This window comes from Homarus americanus, unplaced genomic scaffold (assembly GCF_018991925.1).
Source record: "Homarus americanus isolate GMGI-L3 unplaced genomic scaffold, GMGI_Hamer_2.0 scaffold40248, whole genome shotgun sequence".
Classification (NCBI taxonomy): Eukaryota; Metazoa; Arthropoda; class Malacostraca; order Decapoda; family Nephropidae; genus Homarus; species Homarus americanus.
Window position 1 is genome coordinate 10455679 of NW_024712526.1, and position 25503 is coordinate 10481181.

A 25503-nucleotide genomic window follows, 5' to 3' on the forward strand; every position below is an offset into this window, starting at 1 on the left:
GATAGTGAAGAAAGAGTTCAATTGGTCACTAGGGAAAGTTAGAAGTGAGAGATGAGAGATGGGAAGAAAATAGGTATGGCAAACAGGTGTGTCATAGGTAATTGATAGGAAAGACAAGTGTTCCAGAAATGTAAATATACACAGTGAAGGTGAGTCCCAAAAAATATACACAAGAGAAAGATTCAGAGAGGAATGAACATTAGTTAAATTGAAGACAGATTGGAGGCAGTGAGACGTTTCAGGTTAATTGAGAGTGTAGGTGTGTCTCTGTCTGTGTGAATGTAGGGGATGAGGGGAAGTATATTGTATGATAGAGTGATAGAGAGAGAGATGGAAGGTTGGAGGTGTATTAATAAAGGCGTGTAGTGTGTCTATGAGAGGGGGCAAGATGATGGTGGTGGTGGTGGTGGTGGTTGTTGATGATTGCAGTTGTGGTGGTGGTGGTTGATGGTTGTAGTGGCGGTGGTGATGGTAGACGATAGTGGTGGTAGTTGTGGTGATTCAAGAAACTGGAATGAAGGAATAAGACTGTACCAATACACACATCAGTCACTGCAGTAAGAAATAAATTAAAAAAAAAATGTTCACTGTCTGGAAATGAAATAAAAGTCAGTGTTTCATTTGTGATTCCTGCCAATGTGAGCCTTCAAGGTGTGTGTATGTGTGTGTGTGGAGAGCTATAGATAGTAGAAGTAGTAGCAGTAAACGATATACTACTACTATTACTACTACTACTATTACTACTACCAGCAACTGTTTTAATGGTGGTGGCTGGAATTGTGGAATGAATCTTTCTCCCCTCTACCCCCTAGACTTGGCTATCTCAATTACAATGGTTCGATTCCTTGATAGGTAGGGGAGAGAGAGAGAGAGAGAGAGAGAGAGAGAGAGAGAGAGAGAGAGGAGATGGAGGAAGGAGAGAGAGGAAAAGAGAGAGAGAGAGAGAGAGAGAGAGAAAAAAGCAGTGAGACGAACAGACAAACAGACAGAGAATTATAAAAGGAAAGAGTAAAGATAAGATGAAAAGACACATTATATTAAGCAAAGGAGGTGCTCACCACACACACACACACACACACACACACACACACACACACACACACACACACACACACACACACACACACACACACACACACACACACACACACACACACACACACACATTTGTTAAATTCGAGGAAACATAAACCCATTTAGCCCTCAACTATGTCTCTTGCATCAAAGTGACTTACACGAGAAAGTTTTTGTATGAAAGTGACTTCGCAAAGTGACTTACAAAGGACTTTTATGTCATTTCGAGTGCCTCATCTCCTACTTTTATTCTGTAAGTTAATGACTCAGCGAAATTGTGGACTAGGTTTCTTTTGAAGCTTTATTTTAGCGGAAGAGAAAGAGAGAGAGAGAGAGAATGATAAAGAGGAAGAGAGAGAGAGAGAGAATGATAAAGAGGATGAGACAATGAGATAGACAGACAGACAGAGATGAGAAGGAGGGGAAAAAAGCGAAAGAAAGAGAGAGAAAGAGAGAGATATATGCAGACATACAGACTGAAGTGGTAAGGGGAGATAGGAGGGCGAGGAGGATAGAAAGAGAGAGAGAGAGATAAATGAATTGGAGTAGGGAAAGCGGGAGAAAGGTAGGACAGGTGAGAGAAAGAGAGACAGGGAGAAAGATATTAAAGAGTGAGGATGGGTAGTCTTTATGCTCTCTCCCTCTTCCTTCCTTCCTTCCTTCCTTCCTTCCTTCCTTCCTTCCTTCCTTCCTTCCTTCCTTCCTTCCTTCCTTCCTTCCTTCCTTCTTTCTTCTCGCTCTCTCTCCAATTACCCTCTCTTCCTCCGTCACCCCCAACTATCACTCTCCCTCCCTCCCTCCCCACCTTTCCTCCCTCCCTCTCTCCCCAACCCTCTCCCTCCCTCATTTCCTCCCTCTCTCCCTCCCTCCCTCACGATAATAATGGTAGCCTTCTTAATCTCCTTCATTACCAAGAGATAATTACTTTTATTGGTCTTTAACTCGCAGGTAAAGACCAAGGTAAGACCAAATGATTACCTGCCGCTAGCCTGGTCCCTGCTGAGAGAGAGAGAGAGAGAGAGAGAGTAGGAGGAAAGAAGAAAGAGTAAAAGAAAGGAAGAGAGAAATAGAGAGAAATAGAAGGAGAGAAAGATTGAGCGGTAAGTAACGAGGTTTTTATAAGTAACAAAGCATAATTAAGTAACAAGGCTTCATTACGTAGCAAGGCCTCGTTAAGTAACAGTATTATAAGTAACAAAGCATGATTTAGTAACAAGGCTTCATTACGCAAGAGAACATCATTAAGGTTAGAAGCTCACTGTGTACTCAAGCGAGAAAATAATTTGCAAAGATGAAGTTTTGTAGCGACGTGTTAACAAGACCAGAGCGTGTGTGTGTGTGTGTGTGTGTTGAGAGAGAGAGAGAGAGAGAGAGAGAGAGAGAGAGAGAGAGAGAGAGAGAGAGAGAGAGAGAGAGAGAATAATAGAGATAGGAAAAGAGAAAGAAACTTGGAGATAATAGAGAGAGAGAGATACGGAGAGAGATAAAAGCAGAGATATAATAGAAAGGGAGAGAAAAAAAGAGAAAGGCAGAGAGATAATAGACAGAAAGACAGAGATATAGACAGAGAAAGAGAAATAGAGAGATAATAGAAAGAGAGAGAGAGATGGAGAGAGAGGCAGAGATAAAATAAAGAGAAAAACAGATATGGAATGAGAGATAATAGAGAAAGAGAGAGAGAGAGAGAGAGAGAGAGAGAGAGAGAGAGAGAGAGAGAGAAAGAAAGAGAGAGACATTATTCCCCCCAATTCTCCCGAGCGTTTGTTTTAACTATTTGCTTTAATCTAAGACGGGGAGTATTTTCTTCATTACTTAAGCCATCTTCCTCATGACGATGAAACAGACTGGCGGATCAAAGAGCTTCTGGTTGGTTCTGATGATCTGTTTACAAGTCAAGATTTAATTCACGTGTAATCCAATACTCCCGTGACGTCTTCGTAATGTTTCTTTTGCTCTGATTGGTTGGGGAGATTTATGTAAACAAATATGGCTGTATGTGACGTCACTGTTATGTTTCCGCTTTTTGATTGGTTGGGGATTTAGGTAAACAAATATGGCTGTATGTGACGTCATTATTATGTTTCCGCTTTTTGATTGGTTGGGGATTTAGGTAAACAAATATGGCTGTATGTGACGTCATTGTTATGTTTCCGCTTTTTGATTGGTTGGGGATTTATGTAAACAAATATGGTTGTATGTGACGTCACTGTTATGTTTCCGCTCTCTGATTGGTTGCGATTTATGTTAGTAAATATGGCTGCGCTTGATGTCAATGTTAAGTTTCTGGTTTTTGATTGATTGATTTATGTAAACAAATATAGATATCCGTAATATCACTGCATTATTCCCAACCCCTTATTGGTAGATTCATACAAACAAACATGGCCGACTGTGACGTCATGACATTATTCCCGCACTGTGATTGGTTCATTGGATGTCAACCATTATATTGACCCGTGTCGTCACCACAATGCTCCCACTTACCAATCAGCTGTTTCATGTGAATAAATCTAATTACTTCACCATAATAAGATTTAATAACGGACGCCAATAAACCAATTGTTGCGTACAAAAACACTTTAGCGTGCGCCATTTAATAAGAGATACTAATTGAGCTATTAAACATCATTATATATTAAACCCGCCATGAAGTAGGTGTTTTCTCTTGAATTAAACTAAATTACTTAATTATGACGAACTCGGGTGAAAATATACACTACAGGCCTTTATTGGACAGCACAAAGCGATGTTTATTAAGCTCCATAATATACATATTTTGTAGCCTTATTTAGCGTATGATGATGACAAAGGCTTTTATATAAGTAGATGGGATCGTTTCATTGTGACTCTCTCTCTCTCTCTCTCTCTCTCTCTCTCTCTCTCAGGGGCCAGGTCACTGTCAGTACTTACTCTCATGGAATGAGAAAACAACAAACGTTAACACAGACGCTTTGAGAAAATCTGAATAAAATGTTCTGAAACAGCGATATGGGGAGACAGACAGACAGACAGACAGACAGACAGACAAAGCATACATACATACATACATACATACATACATACATACATACATACATATCAAGACAGACAAAGACTAACAGAGACGATAGACAGTGGGAAAGAGAATAGAGAGAAAGAAACAGAGGAGAGAGAGAACAGAGAGATAGAGAGAGAGAGAGAGAGACTGAGAGATTAGACAAGTTTAATACAAACAATATTAGTACGGGGTTGCCTTGTACTGTGTGTGTGTGTGTGTGTGTGTGTGTGTGTGTGTGTGTGTGTGTGTGTGTGTGTGTGTGTGTGTGTGTGTGTATATATCGCAGCCTAAGAGAACCATTTAAATACTATCTTCTTTAATCTCTACTTACAATAAACACAAAAAATCAACTTAAGAGACATTATAAGAATCTACATTTATCTCGTAGCTTCAGTAATTAGGGCAGCCTCACGTACCTCTGAGACATAATATTTTTACCTGTAAGATCGTTTAAGAATATGGCTCTAGTTATTAAGATTCTTCATTATCTTTCATTATATTAAGGTTATAAATTCATCTTTATTTCATTATTTCTTGTTTTGTTTTTTATTTTTTTGTTTCTCTGTCTCTTTCTCTCTCTTTTATCTGTTATTTTGGTTCTCTTTTTATCTTTCTTACTATTTTTATTTTTATCTCTCAGTCTGTATATTTCCTTTATAAATCCAGAAATTAATCTCCCCTTTGTAATCCATCTCTCCCTCTCTTCCCTACGACACTATCTCTTGAAAAATCCCAGAAATTAATCTCCCCTTTTGTAATCCATCTCTCCCCCTCTCCCCCACGACACTGTCTCTTCATAAATCCCATTGCCTTTCGTCTAATTTTGGAGGTAATCCCCTCACCCTTGCTGCTGGACACATGGAAGCGTCATTATGTCAGTTTCCCCTTTCATTTATCCGTTTTCTTCTATTTCTTGTTTTGTTCTGTATGCCACTGTATCTGTATAGAGAGAGAGAGAGAGAGAGAGAGAGAGAGAGAGAGAGAGAGAGAGATCAAACCACAAACTCTGTAGTCAACTTTCTGGTTTTGTCAGAAGGAAAACATTCTAGAACCCACAATAACACGAGAAAACGCGCTAGAACGCACAGTACTGACAGTAAACGTACAGTACAGGCAGTAAACACACAGAAACCCGCGAGAAAATATTTACGTTCATCTTTAAGCTACGACAAGAGTTACTTCACACGCTGGCAGATCCCATAACCCAGTCTAGATTCTCGGAGGCTTTGTGTACATAACACTCTCGCCACATTCGTATGCAGAGAAAATCTAATTCTCCTTTCGAAAGCCCTCTCCTCTACCTCTCCCTCCCTCTCCCCACCCCTTCCACTTCTCTCTCTCTTAAAAAGCGCAAAAAAATAGACGGAGGAGAGGGGAGGAGGGGTAGAGGAAGAGGGGGAAGAGGAAGGGAGGACTTACGCATAAATTTAAATGAATTACCGTGAATGCAAGAGACACCATTAAAACCTATTCCGACTGCATATTTGTCTTGAAACGAAATCGCACCAGGCGTTTGTTTGGGTGGGGGGGTAGTGGTTATGCGAAGATGCTCCGAGGTGCGATAATAATCATCTCAAAACACACACACACACACACACACACACACACACACACACACACACACACACACACACACCATACGACCGCATAATACAATCATACCATTACTCACCTGGCTGACGGTAAATAGAAGGACGCCATCTAGTGAATCAGGAAGATGTGAGCCGTAATCACAAATTGGTGGATCTTTAACGTACTTGTGGTTATAAAGGTGAAATATAGCCTCTCTCCCTCCCCATTACCCCCTACTCCCTACCCCTTACCCCATCTCCTCTCCCCTACCCCCCCTCTCCCTCTCCCTTACCCCCTCCCCCCACTCTCCGTCTCCCCCTCCCACTCTTCCCGTACCCCCTCATCCTCACCCTTCGACGTTGAGTTGCAGGGGTCATTTTCTTCAGCTGTCAGGTCACCGTGGGCGAGATTTGAGACGTGTGAGGGAGTGATATGTAAAATACTTAACCAATTAATGACGGCGAGTCGGGTAGATAGTTTGTGGCTGTCTAAATGAGATCTGAAACCACTAGAAGTTGTTTATTAGAGACAGAAAGAGAGACAGGTAGATAGATAGACAGACAGACTACTAACCCTCTCATTTATAAAGTTAATTGCATTGCTCAGTGAAGATTACAAGATAAATATTAGCAGGTAGCTTTTGTCAACGAAACACTCACTCACTCAAGCACAGTGTAAATAAACGTCTCTTTTTTTATGAATGATTCGACCGTTCAGGGAAAAAAGTGTCAAGTAATATTTGTAAACAATAAGTGAGCGTAAAAAAAAATTATAGTGTCCTTGTTAAGTATTTGTTTGTATTTGTTTTATGTGATGTCTATAATTTGTATCACGTGTTAAAAAGGTAAAAAAAAAATTAGTTGTTTGTATGCTGTGTATATTTGTGTAGTGTATAAGTATTTCGGAATTGATTTGTGATATATATGCAACTAAAAGCTTATATATATGCGTATGTTGGGTTTATGTATGTGAAATTATATGATATGTATGTGTGTGTGTGTGTGTGTGTGTGTGTGTGTGTGTGTGTGTGAGCGCTGCCTGCCACTTTTGTTTACATATTAAATCTAGGAGAAAATTGATTTTTAGTCGAAAATCATTTTCTACACGCTATGTCAGCCTCTCTCTCTCTCTCTCTCTCTCTCTCTCTCAGTGTAATCTCGACACCCGTGTTCAGCTTAACTTCTAGAGCCTATTAAACCACACTGGGCGTGATAATACCAGTTTATTACTCTGCGTCGCCTCTCTCTCTCTCTCTCTCTCTCTCTCTCTCTCTCTCTCTCTCTCTATCTGTATCCCTCTGTGACGTAGCAATATTGTGTATGTAATTCACTTGCATCCATCTATGTATGTGTGTGTGTTCACTGTACATCCCTCCCCCTAATTTCCTCCCCTTTCCTCCCTCTCCCTCCCTCCCTTCTCCCGTGTTAATCCTGTCTTCTTTGCTTTTCCTTTTCCTCCACCTGTTTACCTTCCCACCAATTTCTTTTCCCACGTTTTAAAATCCCTTTCTTTCTCTTTTTCTCTCTCTTTCTTTGTCTCTTTTTGTCTGTTTCTTCTCTGTTTTCCTCTCTCTCTCTCTCTCTCTCTCTCTCTCTCTCTCTCTCTCTCTCTCTCTCTTTTTTTTTTTCTGCTTCTGTCTCTTTATTCTATATTTTCTATCTTACTTCGATCTCTTTCTACACACACACACACACACACACACACACACACACACACACACACACACACACACACACACACATTACTACAACACATGGCAATTAATACAGCAACTAAAATACAGTCATTGTCCTTAGTGTTACAGTTATACAATGAAGGTTACAGTAACGTCATGATATTACAGGTACAAAAACTGTATTTTTTTTCTAATATGATGAAGTTAAGATAGATATTATATAAGATTTTTTTAAAGATAAGAGAAGATGGCGTAATTTTTTGTATTAGTTAACAGTGATTTTCCTAGATATTGCAGGGCTGTTAATGGTGATTTATCCACAAATATAACCCAAGGGCAACCACTAATCTCCCCTAGCAGATATAACCCAAAGAAAAGCAGTGATTTCCCCAAAACAGTGATTACATGGATATTGCAGTGACATAAGGTAAAAAAAATACGACTGATTCTCAAGATATTACAGTGATGAAAGAAAAGGAACAGTGATTATCTGGAGACGACAGTGATAAGAGTTTGTTGTGAGGAGGTAAAGTTTTAATGAAATGTGGGAGAGGAGGAGGAGAAGAAGATGCACACAGGAGAGAGGAGGAAGAAGGAGGAGGAGGAGAGGGGGGAAGAGGAGGAGGAGGAGAAGAATATGCACACAGGAGAGAGGAGGAAGAAGGAGGAGGGAGAGGGGGAAGAGGAGGAGGAAGTGGGGAAGGAGGAGGAGGGAGAGGGGGGAGGAAGTGGGGAAGGAGGAGGAGGAGGAGGGGGTGGGAGGTGCTGGAAAATAACATGAAGGAAGAAGGAGAGAGGTATTGAAGGAAGAGGAGGAGGAAGTACTAGAGGAAGGAGGCGGAGGAGGTGGTGGTTTTGAAGGAGGAGTTAAAGGAGGAGGAGGTAGAGAAGGAGGGAGAGGAGGGTTGTTGAAGGATAAGGAAGAGGTGAAGAAGAAGGAAGAAGAATGAAGACTTAAGAAAAGGGAAAAGAGAAGAAATGAAAGATTACAGAAGAAATAAATCACACACACACACACACACACACACACACACACACACACACACACTCAATCCTAAGTCCACACCAAATATTACCTCACCACAAATCTCACCCCACCCCCACACCACCCCCACACCCACCCCCCACACCCCTCACCCCCACACCCCCACCCCCACCCCCACACCCACACCCCCACACCCACATCACCCCCACCCACACCACCCCCCCCACCCACCCCCTAACACTTTTTCCCCAATCGATATTCAGGATCGCTGGAGTCCGGTCATTTGAGATCCGGTATACAGAGTCCCAAATGAGACCTCGATTATCCGGACACCTTTACTGAAATCCTGATAAAGTTTGGTTCTTTAATACCTTCATAGACCTAGGTTAGGGAGGTTGGTGTTTGGTTAGTGTTAGGTTAAGTTAGGTTGGTGTTTGGTTAGTGTTAGGTTAGGTTGGTGTTTGGTTAGTGTTAGGTTAGGTCAGGGGCCGGGTGCCTGGCCAGTGTCAGGCCAGGCCAGGTTGGCGCTCGTTAGTGCTAGGCCAGGCCGGCGCTCTGGTCAGGCCAGGCCAGGCCGGCGCCTGGCCAGCCAGGCCAGGCCGGTGCCTGGCCAGTGCCGCCAGGCTGGTGCCTGGCCGCGTCAGGCCAGGCTGGGTGCCAGGCCAGGCCGGTGCTTTGCCAGGCTGGTCAGGCCGGTGCCTGGTCAGTGCCAGGCCAGGCCGGGTGCCTGCCAGTGCCAGGCCAGGCTGGCGCTCTGCCAGTGCTAGGCCAGGCTGGTGCCTGGCCAGTGTTAGGCCAGGCTGTTTGTCAGTGTTAGGCCAGGGCCAGTTGGTGTTTGTCAGTGTTAGGTTAGGCTGGTGCTTGCCAGTGCTTAGGCCATGCTGGTGCTTGCCAGTGTTTGCCAGGCTGGTGCTTGGTTAGTGTTAGGTTAGGGGCTTTGCTGTGTTAGGCAAGCTAGGGTTAATGTTCATTTATGTTGGGTTTGGGTAACTTTGACTGCAAAAAGTGGAGAGAGAGAGAGAGAGAGAGAGAGAGAGAGAGAGAGAGAGAGAGAGAGAGGAGAGAGAGAGAGAGAGAGAGTGTGAGAGAGAAGATGGATGACTTACCCAAAAAGAGAGCAATATATATAAGGAGAGAGAGAGAGAAAGTATGAGAGAAGATGAATTCCAGTTCAGTGGAGTGGTGGTGAGAGAGAGAGAGAGAGAGAGAGAGAGAGAGAGAGACTACGCCCAGGATCGTAAAGTCTGAGGAAGATTTAGAATTTATCCTCTTGGCACGAGTCTGGAGTATTAACCTCTGTCTGTCTGTCTGTCTGTTCTCTCTCTCTCTCTCTCTCTCTCTCTCTCTCTCTCTCTCTCTCTCTCTCACACACACATAATACAACCCTACGTCAACTATGAATCCATCTTAACTTTCTTTCTCTCTCTCTCTCTCACACTATCTCTTACTCTCTCTCTCTCTCACACACACACATATATATTACACGCTGGTTGGGCCACAGATCCATCTCCCACCGCTAGTAATAACTGTCTCGGGTAACACAATATTAGTCCTTGGCTCCAAGATTCTCAAAGCCCTGTGGAGTGAAAATTTTGTCTCTCCCCTGATTGATGACTTTTGAGTACATATAGCTTTGAGTACATGGTTAATTAGGAAAGTATGGAGTACGTATGGAAATTGGGTTAAGCTATGAATAAGGAAGAACCTTTGAGTACATAATCTAATTAGGAACCCCGAGTACCTATGTAATTGGGTTCCTTATAATTACGAGACAACGTTGGATACAGAGATATTCCTCAACAGTGTTATTTTCAGTTCCTCTTAACTCCAGACAAAAGATCGTATTTAATAGGTTATATAAATCCTGAAAGACAGTGATAGATTCTCAAAGACTCATACATCACAAAGTTTTCATCGAGTCTTTAAGTTTGGAGAACGTATTTAACGGTCACTACTTAATCTTCGCTACAATGTTGGATACTCAAAAAGATTCTAAAGGTTAATTTATTATTATTATTATTATCTTCTAAGACATATGAGAGTGGATTTGATTCCCGTAACTGAGGCTGCAAGTGATTGATTGATTGATGGAGATTCTTACGTTTATAGTTCACTCATTATACTCAAGGTACAATGATGGATTCTTAGAGGTTCTTACGTCAAAAGTAACTCATTATATTTACGAGATAATGATGGATTCTTAGAGGTTCTTACATCAAAGGTAACTCATTATATTTACGAGATAATGATGAATTCTTAAATATTCTTACGGTAAATTTTCTCTTTATTAATGATGTGAGAACGTATGTAATTAACTCATTATACCAAAGAGACAATGATACATTTCTCACAGATTCATGCGGTAAATTACTCTCCCAACTCGAGCTGAGAGAATGTATCTCACTATCTCTCTTCAGCTGTGAGATAAAAGCTTAATTCTCAAAGACTTAATATATCACCAACTTCCTCTTAACCTGAAGCTGCGACAACGCATTTAAATGGCTCATTACCTCGTTCACACTCACCCCAACGGGATGCAAAATGGCGGCTAAACTACACAGAGACTCGACGAATGGTATTAGAGAGATTCTTATGTGGATTCTCTCGTGTGATTCTTACCTTACGTGTTCCTGGGAATCTGTGTCACTGTTATGAGCTCAATGGTGATTTATTGTGCCGTGAAATTAGTCGTGAAGGGATGATAAGGGTGGCTGGTGGAATGGTGATGGTGTTATTAATAGTAGTATTGTCGTTGTTGTTGTTGATATAGTTGTTGTTGTTGATATTATTGTTAGTGTTGTTGTTACTGTTGTTGTTGTTGATATTATTGTTACTGTTGTTGTTATTGATAATATTGTGCTGTTGTTGTTGTTGTTGTTGTTGTTTTTGTTGTTGTTATTATTGTTACTGTTGTTGTTGCTGCTGTTGTTGTTATTGATAATATTGTACTGTTGTTGTTGTTGTTGTTGTTATTGTTCCTCTTGTTGTTGTTGTTGTTATTGTTGTTGTTGTTGTTGTTGTTATTGTTGCTCTTGTTGTTGTTGTTAGTAGTGGTGGCAGAAGTAATATCGTTCCAATACCGATTTTCACTCTTACTCCCTCACTTTCCAATTACTTTATAAACAAACCACCACGGCGTTGGATTGGCTATATGTATTGTGTCGAGCGTAAACTACCTCGCTTTGATATTTACGGTGTAGTGGACGAGAAGGTTATCTGAGGTAGCTAGAACTCTCTACTGTGTGTGTGTGTGGCCAATAACACCAAATTAACTTTCCAATCGAGACAACTTCACACAACCTGACGATAGTTGAAGTAATTCCAGTTTTAATTACTCCTCTAGTGATGAATAAATCGCTCAGGTGTGTGATATAGCTTACGATCCGACCCACATGTAAAAAAAAAAACCAAAAACAAAAGCCTATCAGGTAAACAAAGGCATGGACGATCTGAATCCGCCTTTGTCTCGTTTGGGTGGTGGAGGATCAGTTCGTCTATATGATGGATTTCAACACCCTCAAGAGATTCCTTACAAAAGGCGACTCGATACTTGATCAATAATCTCAATACTCATCTAATCTATAGCTTTTGTTATCACACGGAACAATGCTTTTTGAAGGTTAAGGTGCTATTGTCTCAGGCTGGGAGGATCAATATATTGTGTACGTTCATTCACCTTATAAGTTATAGACGAATGAAGTAGGAGGGTTCAATACTCCATCGATACGTTTCTGTCACTTATAGCATGAGACACAGATGCGGGAAAAGGGTAACTAACGTTTATGAGTCAATTTTACGTGAAATAAGTAGAAATTTTTACTGAAATTCACTCATAATTACACTTAAATATGTATTAATTCGTATTCATGTATACATATAAGTAAATATGATAGATATTGATAAACTAATTGATATGAAATGAACAGAAACGTGACGTCACACAATGTTTACACCACCATGTTGTAAATCAAGCATTCATTCTTTCATCACTATAACAAAAATATAATCTCTATCATCTATTATATCACGTAAATAAACAAGAAACCTCCTGAAACTATAATATTTTTAGAGAATAAACTCAGCAAAATAGTTTAGTCGTATATTACTGCAGTAGCTAACTAAGATTAATATCATAGCGGGATTAGGAAAGAAATTTGTTGTGGAAATCCTTTTTAAAACACAAAGTCGGAAATCTTAGTTAGAGTCGAGTTAAAATTGCAACATATTATATCTTACGTTCTCATGATACAAGTTTACAGGTTTATTATGTGACTGCCTGTAAGCTTAGATGACAAGAGATTAAGAGAAGTTAAGCTGGAATTGTAATATGAAACCTTGCAAGCTTATCTTTGGTGTAGATACGGTTTATGTAAGCTGTAAATGTGATATCAAAGTGAACTGTGAGTTAAACCATCGATCTCAAAGGGTTAAACCAATGTCTTCAAAGGGTTAAAACATTATCCTAAAAAAAAATAACTATGTCCTCAAAAGATTAAACCATCGTCCTCAAAAGATTAAACCTTCGTCCTCAAGAGATTAAACTACCATCGTCAAAGAGTTAAACCATCGTCATCAAAGGATTAAACTATCAAAGGACTATTTCTTTAGATATATAAGACGCTTCAACGATCAAATAATAATACTGTGGTTTGTGATCACTAGGTATATTCATTAACGTGTACTGATTGGTGGTGCTCATTACTGCATAGAAAACCTTAACTCATACAAGAGATGACAGGACGTAGTTGCGAGTCTTGTTAGCGTTCCGACTTGATGAGCTGTTCCGCTTCTTAACTGCGCCACTACGCCCAATTCACACGTTATAGTTTGAATGATTTCCAGAATGTAGAGGTTCCAGAAATACGTAGGATTGGTAATACGCCCTGGGATTCCGAAAAGAGCGTAATTCTTGATAGTGGGAAGCCCTAGGTAGTTACAATGTGTGTTTTATTTCCTCAAAAACGCAGATTAGGAAGAAAAATAAGAGAAAACCCAGAGGCGTAGATTCGAAAAAAAAAAAAACGCGCAGTCTGGATCCATAAAACGCGCAGTCAGGATCCCCCCCAAAAAAGCGCAGATACCGAAAGAAAAAAAAAACACCCGGGTTCTGAAAATGCGCAAAGGTTCCAAAAATTTCCCTTAAACTGCAGCCGCTCTAGATACGAGATTTTTATGAGACAAATCTTACGACCATCACAATATTTTTCCAAGTACATTGTAATTTATTTTACCCATTCTAGACACACTGCTCCAAGGTATCAATGGAGTTAGTAGGAATAAACTATAATAAACTGGAGGAACAGTGTATATCAAGTAGTGGATGTTTATACCAATATAGTGTTTTGTTTACGACTCCAGCCATGTTTATGTTGTTTATAAAGTCCCTTGATGGTGGTGTTTATAAAGTCCCTTGATGGTGGTGTTTATAAAGTCCCTTGATGGTGGTGTTTGTAAAGTCCCTTGATGGTGGTGCGTATAAAGTCCCTTGATGGTGGTGTTTATAAAGTCCCTTGATGTGGATGTTTATAAAGTCCCTTGATGGTGGTGTTTATAAAGTCCCTTGATGGTGGTGTTTATAAAGTCCCTTGATGGTGGTGTTTATAAAGTCCCTTGATGTTTTTATTAACATTAATATACTCTACAAACACAAACACCAAAAAAAACTCAATAAACACAAACACCAAAGAACTCTATAAACACAAACACGAAAGAACTCTATAAAAACAAACACCAAGGGCTACTACAAACACAAACAGCACGAGACTCTATAAATACAAACAGCAAGGGGCTTTATAAACACCGTTCACACCTTGGAAACATCAAGTGATTACAAAAACATATATATATATCACCAGCGTCATACCGTATAATGAGTCTCTTGAACACACATCTGAGTTAGTCGCAGATAAATTGACTTTCAGCCTAAGTTCAACCGTTCAACAATTAAGCGTTAACTTTTGTTTCCTGAATCCTTCCACCTGTGTGTGTGTGTGTGGGGAGGAGAGAAAGTAAGGAATAGAGAGAGAGAGAGAGGGAGAGAAAGAGACGTTATATGAAAGAGACGGAGACAGACTGAGAATGAGCGAGACAATACACACACACACACACACACACACACACACACACACACACACACACACACACACACAGCCCCATGTTCATAATGATACATCCGGGAACAGGTTTATGACTCCCGTGTTGACATAAGAACTGGTTGTAATTATAACACAGAGGAACTACAGGTAACAATTGATATATATTAATTTACCTGTGTTGGCCTTGACTCTCTCTCTCTCTCTCTCTCTCTCTCTCTCTCTCTCTCTGCTGAAAACAACTGAGTATAGGAATATTTACTTATTTGTTTACAGTTATTGTTTACAGCTGTTGTTTGCAGTTGGTGTTTACATTTAGTGTTTCCAGTTAGTGTTTACTATAGTGTTTACGCCTGGAGGGAGCGACAGACAGAGGCAATAAACAGAGGACAACGATGGCAGTAATATGTAAACTTAATAAGCTTCATGTGTCCGTGTAATGGTTGTGTTAGACGTGATGGGTGACCGACAGCGAGAGGGAGAGAGGGAGAGGGGAGAGAGAGGGAGGAGAGGAGAGAGAGAGGGAGAGGGAGAGAGGGAGAGGGGAAGGAGAGGGAGGGGAGAGGAGAGAGAGAGGGAGAGGAGGGAGGGGCGAGAGAAAGAGGGAGAGGGAGAGGAGAGAGAGGGGAGAGGAGGGGCGAGAGGGAGGAGAGGAGAGGGGAGGAAGGAGAGGGAGGGAGAGGGAGAGGGAGGGAGAGGGAGGAAGGGGAGAGGGAGGAGGAGGAGGAGAGCAGAGGAGAGGGAGAGGGAGGAAGGGTGGAGGAGAGGGGAAGCAGAGAGGGAGAGGGAGAGGAGAGGGAGAGAGAGGGAGAGGGAGGGGCGGAGAGGGAGGCGGGAGAGGAGAGGGAGGAAGGAGAGGGAGGGGGAGGGAAAGGGGAGGAGAGGGGAGGAAGGGAGAGATGAAGAGAGATGAGAGGAGACAGAGGGAAAAAAGACAAAGGAGACAGCGAGGAAACAAAATAAAAAATGAGTGTAAGAGAGAGGAGAGAGAGAGAGAGGGGAGAGAGAGAGAGAGAGAGAGTTTGAGACAGGGAGAAAGAATAAAGAGACATTTCTCTCTTTCTCTCTCTCTCTCTCTCTCTCACAGGAACCAGAAGGGCCCTCCGAGACAGAACTTTGAGGCGCCACAAAGTGAAAGATTCTGAGACTGACCCAGGTCGATGGTTCCTGGTCCATGAAGAAGTGGTCCCGGGGGAGTGAGAGACAGACAGACAGACAGACAGTTAGAGAGAGAGAGGGAGCCAGACAGACAGACAAAGATAGAGAGAGTGAGTGAGAGAGAGGGATACAGACAGACAGATAGACAGAGTGAGTAAGAGAGAGTGACAGACAGACGGACAGACAAAGTTAGAGAGAGTGAGTGAGAGAGAGGGAGAGAGACAGACAGACAGAGAAAGTTAGAGGAGAGACGGAGCCAGACAGACAGACAGGCAGACAGACAGACAAAGTTAGAGAGAGTGATAGAGAGAAACATAGACTAACAAGGCAGTCAGATAGAGGTAAATTGAGTGGAGAGAGAGAGAGAGCGAGAGAGAGAGAGAGAGAGAGAGAGAGAGAGAGAGAGAGAGAGAGAGAGAGAGAGAGAGAGAGAGAGAGAGAGAGAGAGAGAGAGATTAAACAGACATGAAAGGTTAAATAACGGGGTGAGTGGGAGATAGAGAAAAAAAGAGAGAGACAGAGAGAGAGAGAGAGAGAGGGAGGGGGGGCTTTCACTTGACAGGTTGAGGACAGTTCGAGTTGCTACTCCAGGATAGTATAGAGGCGCTTCAAGTACTAGCTGGTAGAGACACGCCAACACACAGGATGATTTATATATCATTGTGGAGTGGGAGGGAGAGGGTGGAGTGGGTGGTATTGGAGTGGGAGGTATTGTAGTGGTAGGGAGAGGGTGCAAGTGAAGGAAGAGTGGGTGACGTGGGAGGTGGAAGGTAGTGAAGTGGGAGGGAGAGAAGGAGTGGGCTGTGGTGGGTGGTGGAGTGGGATATGGGAGGTAGTGGAGTGGGAGGGAGAGAAGGAGTGGGCTGTGGTGGGTGGTGGAGTGGGATATGGGAGGTAGTGGAGTGGGAGGGAGGAGGTAGTGGAGTGGGAAGGAGATCGTGAAGGAGAGGTATTGGATTTAGTGGAAGGGAATTAGTGGAGGAGGAAAAGGAGAAAATGGAAGGGGAAAGTCAGGGATAAGGGAGATGAAAAGGAAGGAAGGAGGGAGAAAAGAGAGGGGAAGAGAGGGTGGAAAGGAAGAATGAAGAGGGAGAAGAGGTGTCATCTCTCTCTCTCTCTCTCTCTCATTCTCTCTCTCTCTCCTCTCCTTCTTTACATGACTCCATCAACTCCATCTACCTATTCCTCTCTTTATCACCTCAATCTATCTCTTTATATCTATCATGTTATCGGATATACACCAGTTTCTCATATACACTAGTTTACATATATACAAAAGTTATATTTATATGTGTTTTTATATGTAATCACAGACATATGCATTGGTAATATCTTTATCTGTCTGTCTGTCTCTCTGTCTGTCTGTCTGTCTGTCTGTATGTCTGTCTGTCTGTCTGTCTGTCTGTCTGTTTTTCATACGTAAACCAAAAAATTTATTTGTTAGTCGTGAGTTTAAAAGCTCTTGATGAAACAGGTATATTCTAGGTGTTAAAATATTCACAGGGGGAGAATTTGGCACGCTTGTAGTGGTGATTTTGTGATAAGTTATTATTGTTATTAGTAGTGTTGTTGTTATTGTTGTTGTTATTGTTATTATTGATGTTATTATTGTTATTATTTTTTATTATTTATATTATTGTTGTTTGTTGCTGTTCTTCTTCTTCTTATTATTATTATTATTATTATTATTATTATTATTATTATTATTATTATTATTATTATTATTATTATTATTATTATTATTATTATTATTATTATTATTATTATTTTTATTATTATTATTATTATTATTATTATTATTATTATTATTATTATTATTGTATATTATTATTATTATTATTATTATTATTATTATTATTTTTATTATTATTAATATTATTATTATTATTATTATTATTATCCATCACACGCGCACGATAACCTCAAAATTAACCTGCCTGATGGAAACTTTCAAAAGCCAACCAGGTCCTCGTAAGACATCAAATGCTCTCGTAAAGACATCAAATGCTCGCTCAGGTAAATTGCAATACTAAAACTTTTTACATCTCGTTGCATTTGATCGTCGGGGAGAAAATATTACCATAAAGTGACGCTAGTTTACAAACCCCACCCACCTGCCCACCTATCAACCCACCTAGCCCACCTATTACCTCGCCTACCTAACCCACCTACGTATTAACCCACTCATTCACCTATCTACCAACCCACCTTCTCACCCATGTGTACCTACCCACTCAACCCACTAAAATGCCCAATCCAATATACTTTCCAACCCACTACAATCCACTCTAACCCACTCCAACCCACTCTAACCCACTCCAACCCACTCCAACCCACTCTAACCCACTCCAACCCACCTATCTGGCTACTGTTAAGGACGGGATGTTGTTGGGGTAAAATTGGACAAAACTAACGACTGAATAGGGTGATTTAGTGGTGATTAGAGATCTGTTAAGGGTTTTAAGTGGTCTTGTTGGTGTTCGGGTGGTGTGTGTTTGTGAGGTCGTGTTTTGGGGAGGGGGGGTGGGGGGGGTGGAGGGGGTAGGGGGAGCTTTTTAGGGGGGGAAGGGGTGAGGAAATTTTACTTGTTGAATTTTGTTGTTGTTTTTGTTTCTGTTGGGATTTATTTATTTATTTTATATACGTAGTTTTTTTTTGGTATTCTTAATGTTATTTTATTTATGTTTTTAATCGTAATCGAGAGAAATTATGTTTAAGAGTGATTTGTTTATATTCGTTTTGGTGCCGATTTAATTCTTAATCGGGAGAAAATATACAACTTAAATCGGGTTTTAAGGTAAATCATTACGTAAATCGGTTGCATTACCTACTTTAAGTCACAAATCATTCTTTTAAATCGGGTTTTGGAGTCAATTTATGTCACACCTGAGAGAAAACGATTCCATCACCGCTTTCTTTGGATTTATTGAACCGATTTCATACATAATCTGGCGGGGAGTTTTACCTTCCCCTGGAAATATCTCATACAAGACCCGGAAATATATAAGCATAGGTTTATCGTGTGTAAAGTTGGTGTTTTATGGTTTACCGCTCTTGTGTTTAGTTTACATACACAAGTTGTTTTATGTAGTGGTTTACAGATGCTGTTTCTTAAAGGTGTGTTTTATTGGGTGTTTTAGTATTTGTTTTGTCGTGTTTGTGAGTGGTGTTTTACAGGTGTTTTAAAAGTGTTAATTAAGTGGTGTTTTACAGGTGTTTATTGAGTGGTGTTTTACAGGTGTTTTACAGGTGTTTCTTGAGTGGTGTTTTACAGGTGTTTTAAATGTGTTTATGAGTGGTGTTTTACTGGTGTTTATTTAGTGGTATTTAAAGGTTCTTTTATACTAAAGAAAATAAATAATAAAGCAAAATCATAAACCAAATAATGACTGATTCTAATATTAAACAAATTAAACCTTTTTTTGGGGGGAGAAAATTAATAAATATTCCACTTATGTTCTTTAAAAAAATGTATTAGTTAAATTTAATTGTTATTTTAGTTTAGTTAAAATTTATCCCAATGGTTTTAGATTTAATTATTATTATATAATTTTTTGGTTTTTATTAATACTGTAATAAGATCAGGTTTAAATTATATTGTTATTGTGTTGTAATAATTTAATATCTGATCACATTAGTTGTTTATATTGATGTTGGTTTATCCAGAAATTAAACCAATCTGAAGCTTTACCGGGAGCCAAACTTGTTTATGTCACGACCTGTCTTTAAGATAGCAATGTTTACTTTTCTAACAATAACACTTGAGGCTTTTAGGTTCATATAAGAGGCTTAGGAGTTAGTGTAGTGTAGTGTAGTGTAGTGTAGTGTAGTGTAGTGTAGTGTAATGTAGTGTGTGTGTGTGTGTGTGTGTGTGTGTGTGTGTGTGTGTGTGTGTGTGTGTACTAACACGAGAAAGAGAGAGAGAGAGAGAGAGAGAGCACACACTAACACCTCAGAGATGGGCTGCTCTCTGCTCGCCACCACAGTGTTCAATTCCACACTATGATTGCTTCTATAAAATAGTTTTGTCTGTTTCTCTTTAAATGACATTGGTTGGTATCAGTTCGGTGTGTGTGTGTGTGTGTGTGTGTGTGTGTGTGTGTGTGTGTGTGTGTGTGTGTGTGTGTGTGTGTGTGTGTGTGTGTGTGTTCCTCTCTGACCGCTTACTTACCCTGCAACTATTGAACCTAACGTCGTATATAAAAGTCAGCAGCCGTCAGCCCTCAGCTATCAGCCGTCAGCCCTCAGCTATTAGCCGTCGGCCATCAGCCATCAGCCGTCAACCATCAGCAGTCAGTAAGGGAAGACATGAAAGACACTACATATTAAATAATACCAATACGAATAAACCTTTGCCTTTCTCCGTCAGTGAGTGAGTGAGTGAATGAGTGGGTGAGTGAGTGAGTGAGTGAGTGAATGAGTGACTGAGTGAGTGAGTGAGGTGATGAAGTCGTTGTCATCAATAAAAATGGCTGCAGTATTTAATTAAAAGGTTGTTGACAGCGTGTACACATATATTGTATTTCATTACTTTGTTTTAATCTTATGTAGAGAAAAATATAGCACGGACACTACAGCATTTAATTGTATGACTGTATACGTTCATATTCCTGTGTATGTATGTATGTATGTATGTATGTATGTATGTATGTATGTATGTATGTATGGTTCCTGGTTGGGTTTCAGTATTGTTCCTGTTTATAAATTCCTGTTAACTCTACGCGGAAATAATGACTTGAAATTTAACCCTAATTTTGTTTTCTTTACAGGAGTGATGGAGCAACAGTAGACGGAAAGATGGAGGATTTCACTGCGGGAGCATCATAGAAAACGAAGACTTATAGAAAATGGGATTAACCAATTTTGAGGAGTGACTACGTTGAAAATTAATTATAAGAAAAACATGACGTGAAGATATATAACATTTAGTAGTGATTAATACTAATACTAATGACTTTATCTTAATAGTGAGGGTCAAGGTGTATAAATCAGGTGTATCTGATCTGACCTAATATGATCTGACCTCATCAACACACTTGTCATGAATCAGAGAAAATCAGTATACTATAACATCTATTGACAATAAGATAATTTTATGATGTTATTTCTAAGCAAGAATACAATATACTGTCATAAAGGCTGACTGTCATGCGCTGATGAATGCTGACACTGTAAATTGTTCAGATCGAAATAGTTTACAATGGAGATGGTGTGTTGGCCATTGAGAAACGACGCCCCACAATTTTCCAGGACCTGTGTGTGTGTGTATGCAAATGAGCCCGCAGCAGCAGAAATACGCATGTGTTAATACCTTGACAGACATGCAGATAGACACCACTTTCAATAAAGATTAACTCGGAGTATCAAAAAAATAGAACTCAGATATATGCACATACATATACGTATACATACACACATAAATACATATATACATTAATCAATCAAGCTATCTTACTCATGTTTTGACTTGTTTAAGGTATACATGCGTTAAAGGTATTCATACAATATACATGTTAATATATACGGATATACATGTAATAGTAAAATTATCTTGTTCAACTTGTGTCGTGTTCAAACGATATACACAATGACTATATATAAGTGATTTAACGAATGTATAAAATATTCGTGTCCATTGTCTGGTCATCATATTACTGACAGACACGAACTATAATCAAAACAGTGACAGATTGACAGGTGTATACCATCTGTCTAACTGTCTGTTTGTCTGTCTATCTGAGAGAGAAAGAGGGAGGGAGACACGAGTCTTTGATGTCTCCAAAACTCAGTCGAAATTGTTGCTTGTTTGAATTTCTCGCTTTACTGAGAAAACGTTGTTGCTGGAATACATAGCTTTAAAAAAGATATATACCTATTAATAGAGGATATTTATATATATATTTATCCGTGTAAATAGTATACAGAGGCGATACAGGTAAATAGCATATCAACACCTGTGTGACGTGAAGGTCTGGTGACATTTACAACTAAAGAATGAAAGAGCATGACTAGAATTATATAAAGAACACCAATAACTGGGTGATATAGACCTACAAAAAAAGGAAGAATATTTGTTTCCAAGAGTCAGTCAGCTTAAGTGATTGTGTACATGACTCACAGAAAGAGTAACGATCGTGACTCACACAGCGGAAGATAAACAAAGCATGAGACACAAAGTGATTCTTGTAACGTCTTGGTTGTGGCGATCGGTGTAGAACAAACATGTTGACAGAGGCTGGCGGACAAATATCTGAGGTAAAATCCTTGGTTGAGAGCCTGCATAGCGACGAAGGGAATTCTGATCACAACTTTGTCATGACGGAAATGGCAAACTCAGGAGGACATGTCTGGACTTTGGCAAAGCGGAAAGTTGCCTGTGAGGAGAAAGATCTGAGATGGGAGGAACGTGATGGAGAAGGGAGTACGTTCAAGTCGACCTCCCTCTGCCTCCTTCACCAGGCGTTCCAGAGTTCACCAAGCTCGAAACTTTTCCTGGTGGACTGGGAAGTGTGTCGAGACGTGGGTATAAATGACCCTAACTTGGGCCTTCTCTGGGCTAACTTAGCCAGTCAGGAGGACAACTTGAGCCTCTCCCTGCTGCCTCAAGTTACACTGGCCTCGGGGAATAAGAATGACACACTGACAGTCATTCTAAACACAACACAGCACCAAGACGTCGCTCACCATGGAAACGAAACTTTCAACTCCAACGATGTGACGGAAAGTTCTCCTCGAAAATCGTCCCTGAGGTGTTGCTGCTCCTCCATGATCAAGGACCAATACACTCTCAAGGACGAGCAGCCAGGGATACACCAGCACCTTCAGGAGCTACCAAATCACAATAAAGATCTTACGATTTTCTCCAAGATTGAATCAGAAGCTGAGGGGCGAAGCAGAATCGAATCAGATGCAATGCTTCGACTCATCAACAGAGACTTGGAACTGATGACTGAGCAGGACACAAACTACAATCGGAAGTTGTCAGTAAGTCACATTCACTGCCTCCTGACTCCCTCTGACACCGAGGAACCAGACAGAATCGACCCGAACGAGAAGCGGTTTCAATCCTCCGACAAAGACCTGATATTAAGAACTAACCAAGACCTGAAGACCAGAACAGACCAGACCTCACAGACCTTCGGCAGCCCCTACAGCTCTACCAGGTCCTGTGACGTCACCACGACACCACATTACAGATCATCCTGGCGAGACCCTGAACATGATCACACGACACCCTGGGGAGCACCCACCCTGCCCACCCTGCCCACCCTGTCCACCCTGCCCACCACTAGCCAGTTATATGGTGGGCACTCAGATTCTACCCATAGCCCACCCCAAGGACCCTACAACCCACCCAACGGATTCCACAACTCACCCCACACAACCCACAGCCCATGCCAAGGAGCCGAGAGCCCACACACCAAGGCCAGCAGGAACCAGCTGTGTGGTGGGCAAACAGCTGGTCACTCACACGGTAGAGGGTGGGTGGTGGGGGCGTCGTGGGTGGTGTGGGTGCTGCCTCTGTTGCTCCTCCTGCCAACCTTAGTCTTGGCTGACACAGGTAAGTCGATGCTATATTAGTCTATAACACACACACACACACACACACACACACACACACACACACACACACACACACACACACACACACACACACCCACCCTCTTCCTCCCTCCCCACACACACACACACCCTCCTCCTCCCTCCCCCCACACCCCACACACATACCCTCCTCCTCCCCTCCCCACCCCCCACCCCTCCTCCTCCTCCCCACCCACACACACCCCTCCTCCTCCCTCCCCACCCCACACACCCCTCCCTCCTCCCCTCCCACCCCACACCCCTCCTCCTCCCCTCCCCCACCCACCCCACCCCTCCCTCCCCTCCCTCCCCTCCCCACACCCCTCCCCTCCCTCCCTCCCCCCCACCCCCCACACACCCCTCCTCCTCCCCTCCCCCACACCCCCACCCTCCCTCCTCCCTCCCCACCCCCCCCCCCCTCCTCTCCCTCCCTCCCCACCCCCCCCCCCTCCCTCCCCTCCCCACCCCCACACCCCTCCTCCCTCCCCTCCCCACCCCCCCCACCCCCTCCTCCCTCCCTCCCCACCCCCCCCCACCCCTCCTCCCTCCCTTCCCCCACCCACCCACCCCCACACCCCTGCTCCTCCCCACCCCCACACCTCCCTCCCTCCCCTCCCCACCCACCCCCACCTGCTCCCTCCCCACCCCACCCCCCTGCTGTGACCTGCTTTTCATTATATATCATAACTGCATCAAAGGCTTTTAATTTACCTGTGACGCTGATCACTGTAAAGGATAATATTTTAAATACAAGTATAATATTGTTAGTATGGAGTGTTGTCATTATACTGGTGTGTGAGAGAAGAGAGAGAGAGAGTGAGAGATGAGAAGAAAGAGAGAGAGAGAAAGTTTGAAGGTGTGAGAGAGAGTTGTATTATGCTGATGTTTGTGTCCTGTGGGAGAAATAAAAGAGAGAGATGCTGATGTAGAGAGACAGCAAAGCCCATTTGTGTTTGCTGGTCTTTGTGTCGTGTGGGTAAGGAAGGTAATCTGTCTCTCTCTCTCTCTCTCTCTCTCTCTCTCTCTCTCTCTCTCTCTCTCTCTCTCTCTCTCTCTCTCTCTCTCTCAACTTGAACTCTAAGATAAATGTCACATGTTCCCTAAAATAAGCTTAAACCAATACCAAACCTATAACACAAAATCTACCGTGTTATCCTGCCGTGTTTAATATCATGTTCCAATAATCTTCACGAGTATATTATCACGTCATTTAGTAGTTATGATTTAAAGATAGAATTAATATATCATGGTCCTAAAACTCATTGGACTTTGGCTCTCATAAACTATTTGCATATATATACTAAGTTGCCCAAACTACAAACGGACTTTTTAATTAATGAGTTTAAAGTAGGTTCAGTAAATCCTCTTATCCTTTCTATTATCAGACCATGAATAATGATCTTGAAAGAGTTTTATATGTCTATGTATGTATGTATGTATGTATGTATGTATGAATGTATGTATGTATGTATGTATGTATGTATGTATGTATGTATGTATGTATGTATGTATGTAAGTATGTATGTATGTAAAGATTCAAGTGTTTTTCGTAACTTAGTATCAGTTTGTATACATGAGGTAAGGAGGCAGCTCCAGGTGAGACTAATATAAACAAAATATTTACCTGTGCCTCAAACTCACTCACCTTGATTAACAAAAACCAGGAGACCGCATCACTACAGGTATTTTTTTTTACACTCATTAACCTGTAAAACACTGGTGCATTTACCTGTGTTGTATGTATGTATGTAATGTATGTATTTTTGTAATGTATGTATGTATGTATGTATGTGTGTATGTATGTAATGTATATATGTATGTATGTATGTATGTATGTATGTATGTATGTATGTATGTATGTATGACTCGCTCGACCATTATGCACGGTTTCAGGATATTTTGAAAAGCCACTCATTCTGCTCAGTAATTTTGCTCGTTGATTGAGTGGTGTATATTTACGGTGTGTTTATCTCTCTCTCTCTCTCTCTCTCTCTCTCTCTCTCTCTCTCTCTCTCTCTCTCTCTCTCTCTAAAAGCCCAAAATATATGAATAACCATTTATCCTGCCAATGATTTTTGCAGATTGGCCCTTAATGCATGTACTGTATACATAATCTCTCTCTCATTCTCTCTCTCTCTCTCTCTCTCTCTCTCTCTCTCTCTCTCTCTCTCTCTCTCTCTCTCTCTCTCTCTCTCTCTCATCCGTACATTACCACGTCCTTTCAAAAGCTCACTGAAACATAAATATTCAGTTGATCGATTACATAATCCGTAATTATTCCAAGTCAATAGAGACGCTGATCTAACCTTATTACGTGTGGGGGGATAAA

At 41.3% G+C, this 25503-nt stretch overlaps 1 protein-coding gene across 1 annotated transcript in view; it reads left to right on the forward strand.

Annotated features, from left to right (window-relative positions):
• The first annotated feature begins 20365 nt into the window (after positions 1-20365).
• LOC121863629 overlaps positions 20366-25503 on the forward strand; it is a 56220-nt gene continuing 51082 nt past the window's right edge. The window contains exon 1 of the mRNA XM_042362386.1: positions 20366-23154. Coding sequence (XP_042218320.1) covers positions 21816-23154 — 1339 coding nt within the window. The 5' untranslated portion in view covers positions 20366-21815. The remainder of the gene's footprint in view (positions 23155-25503) is intronic.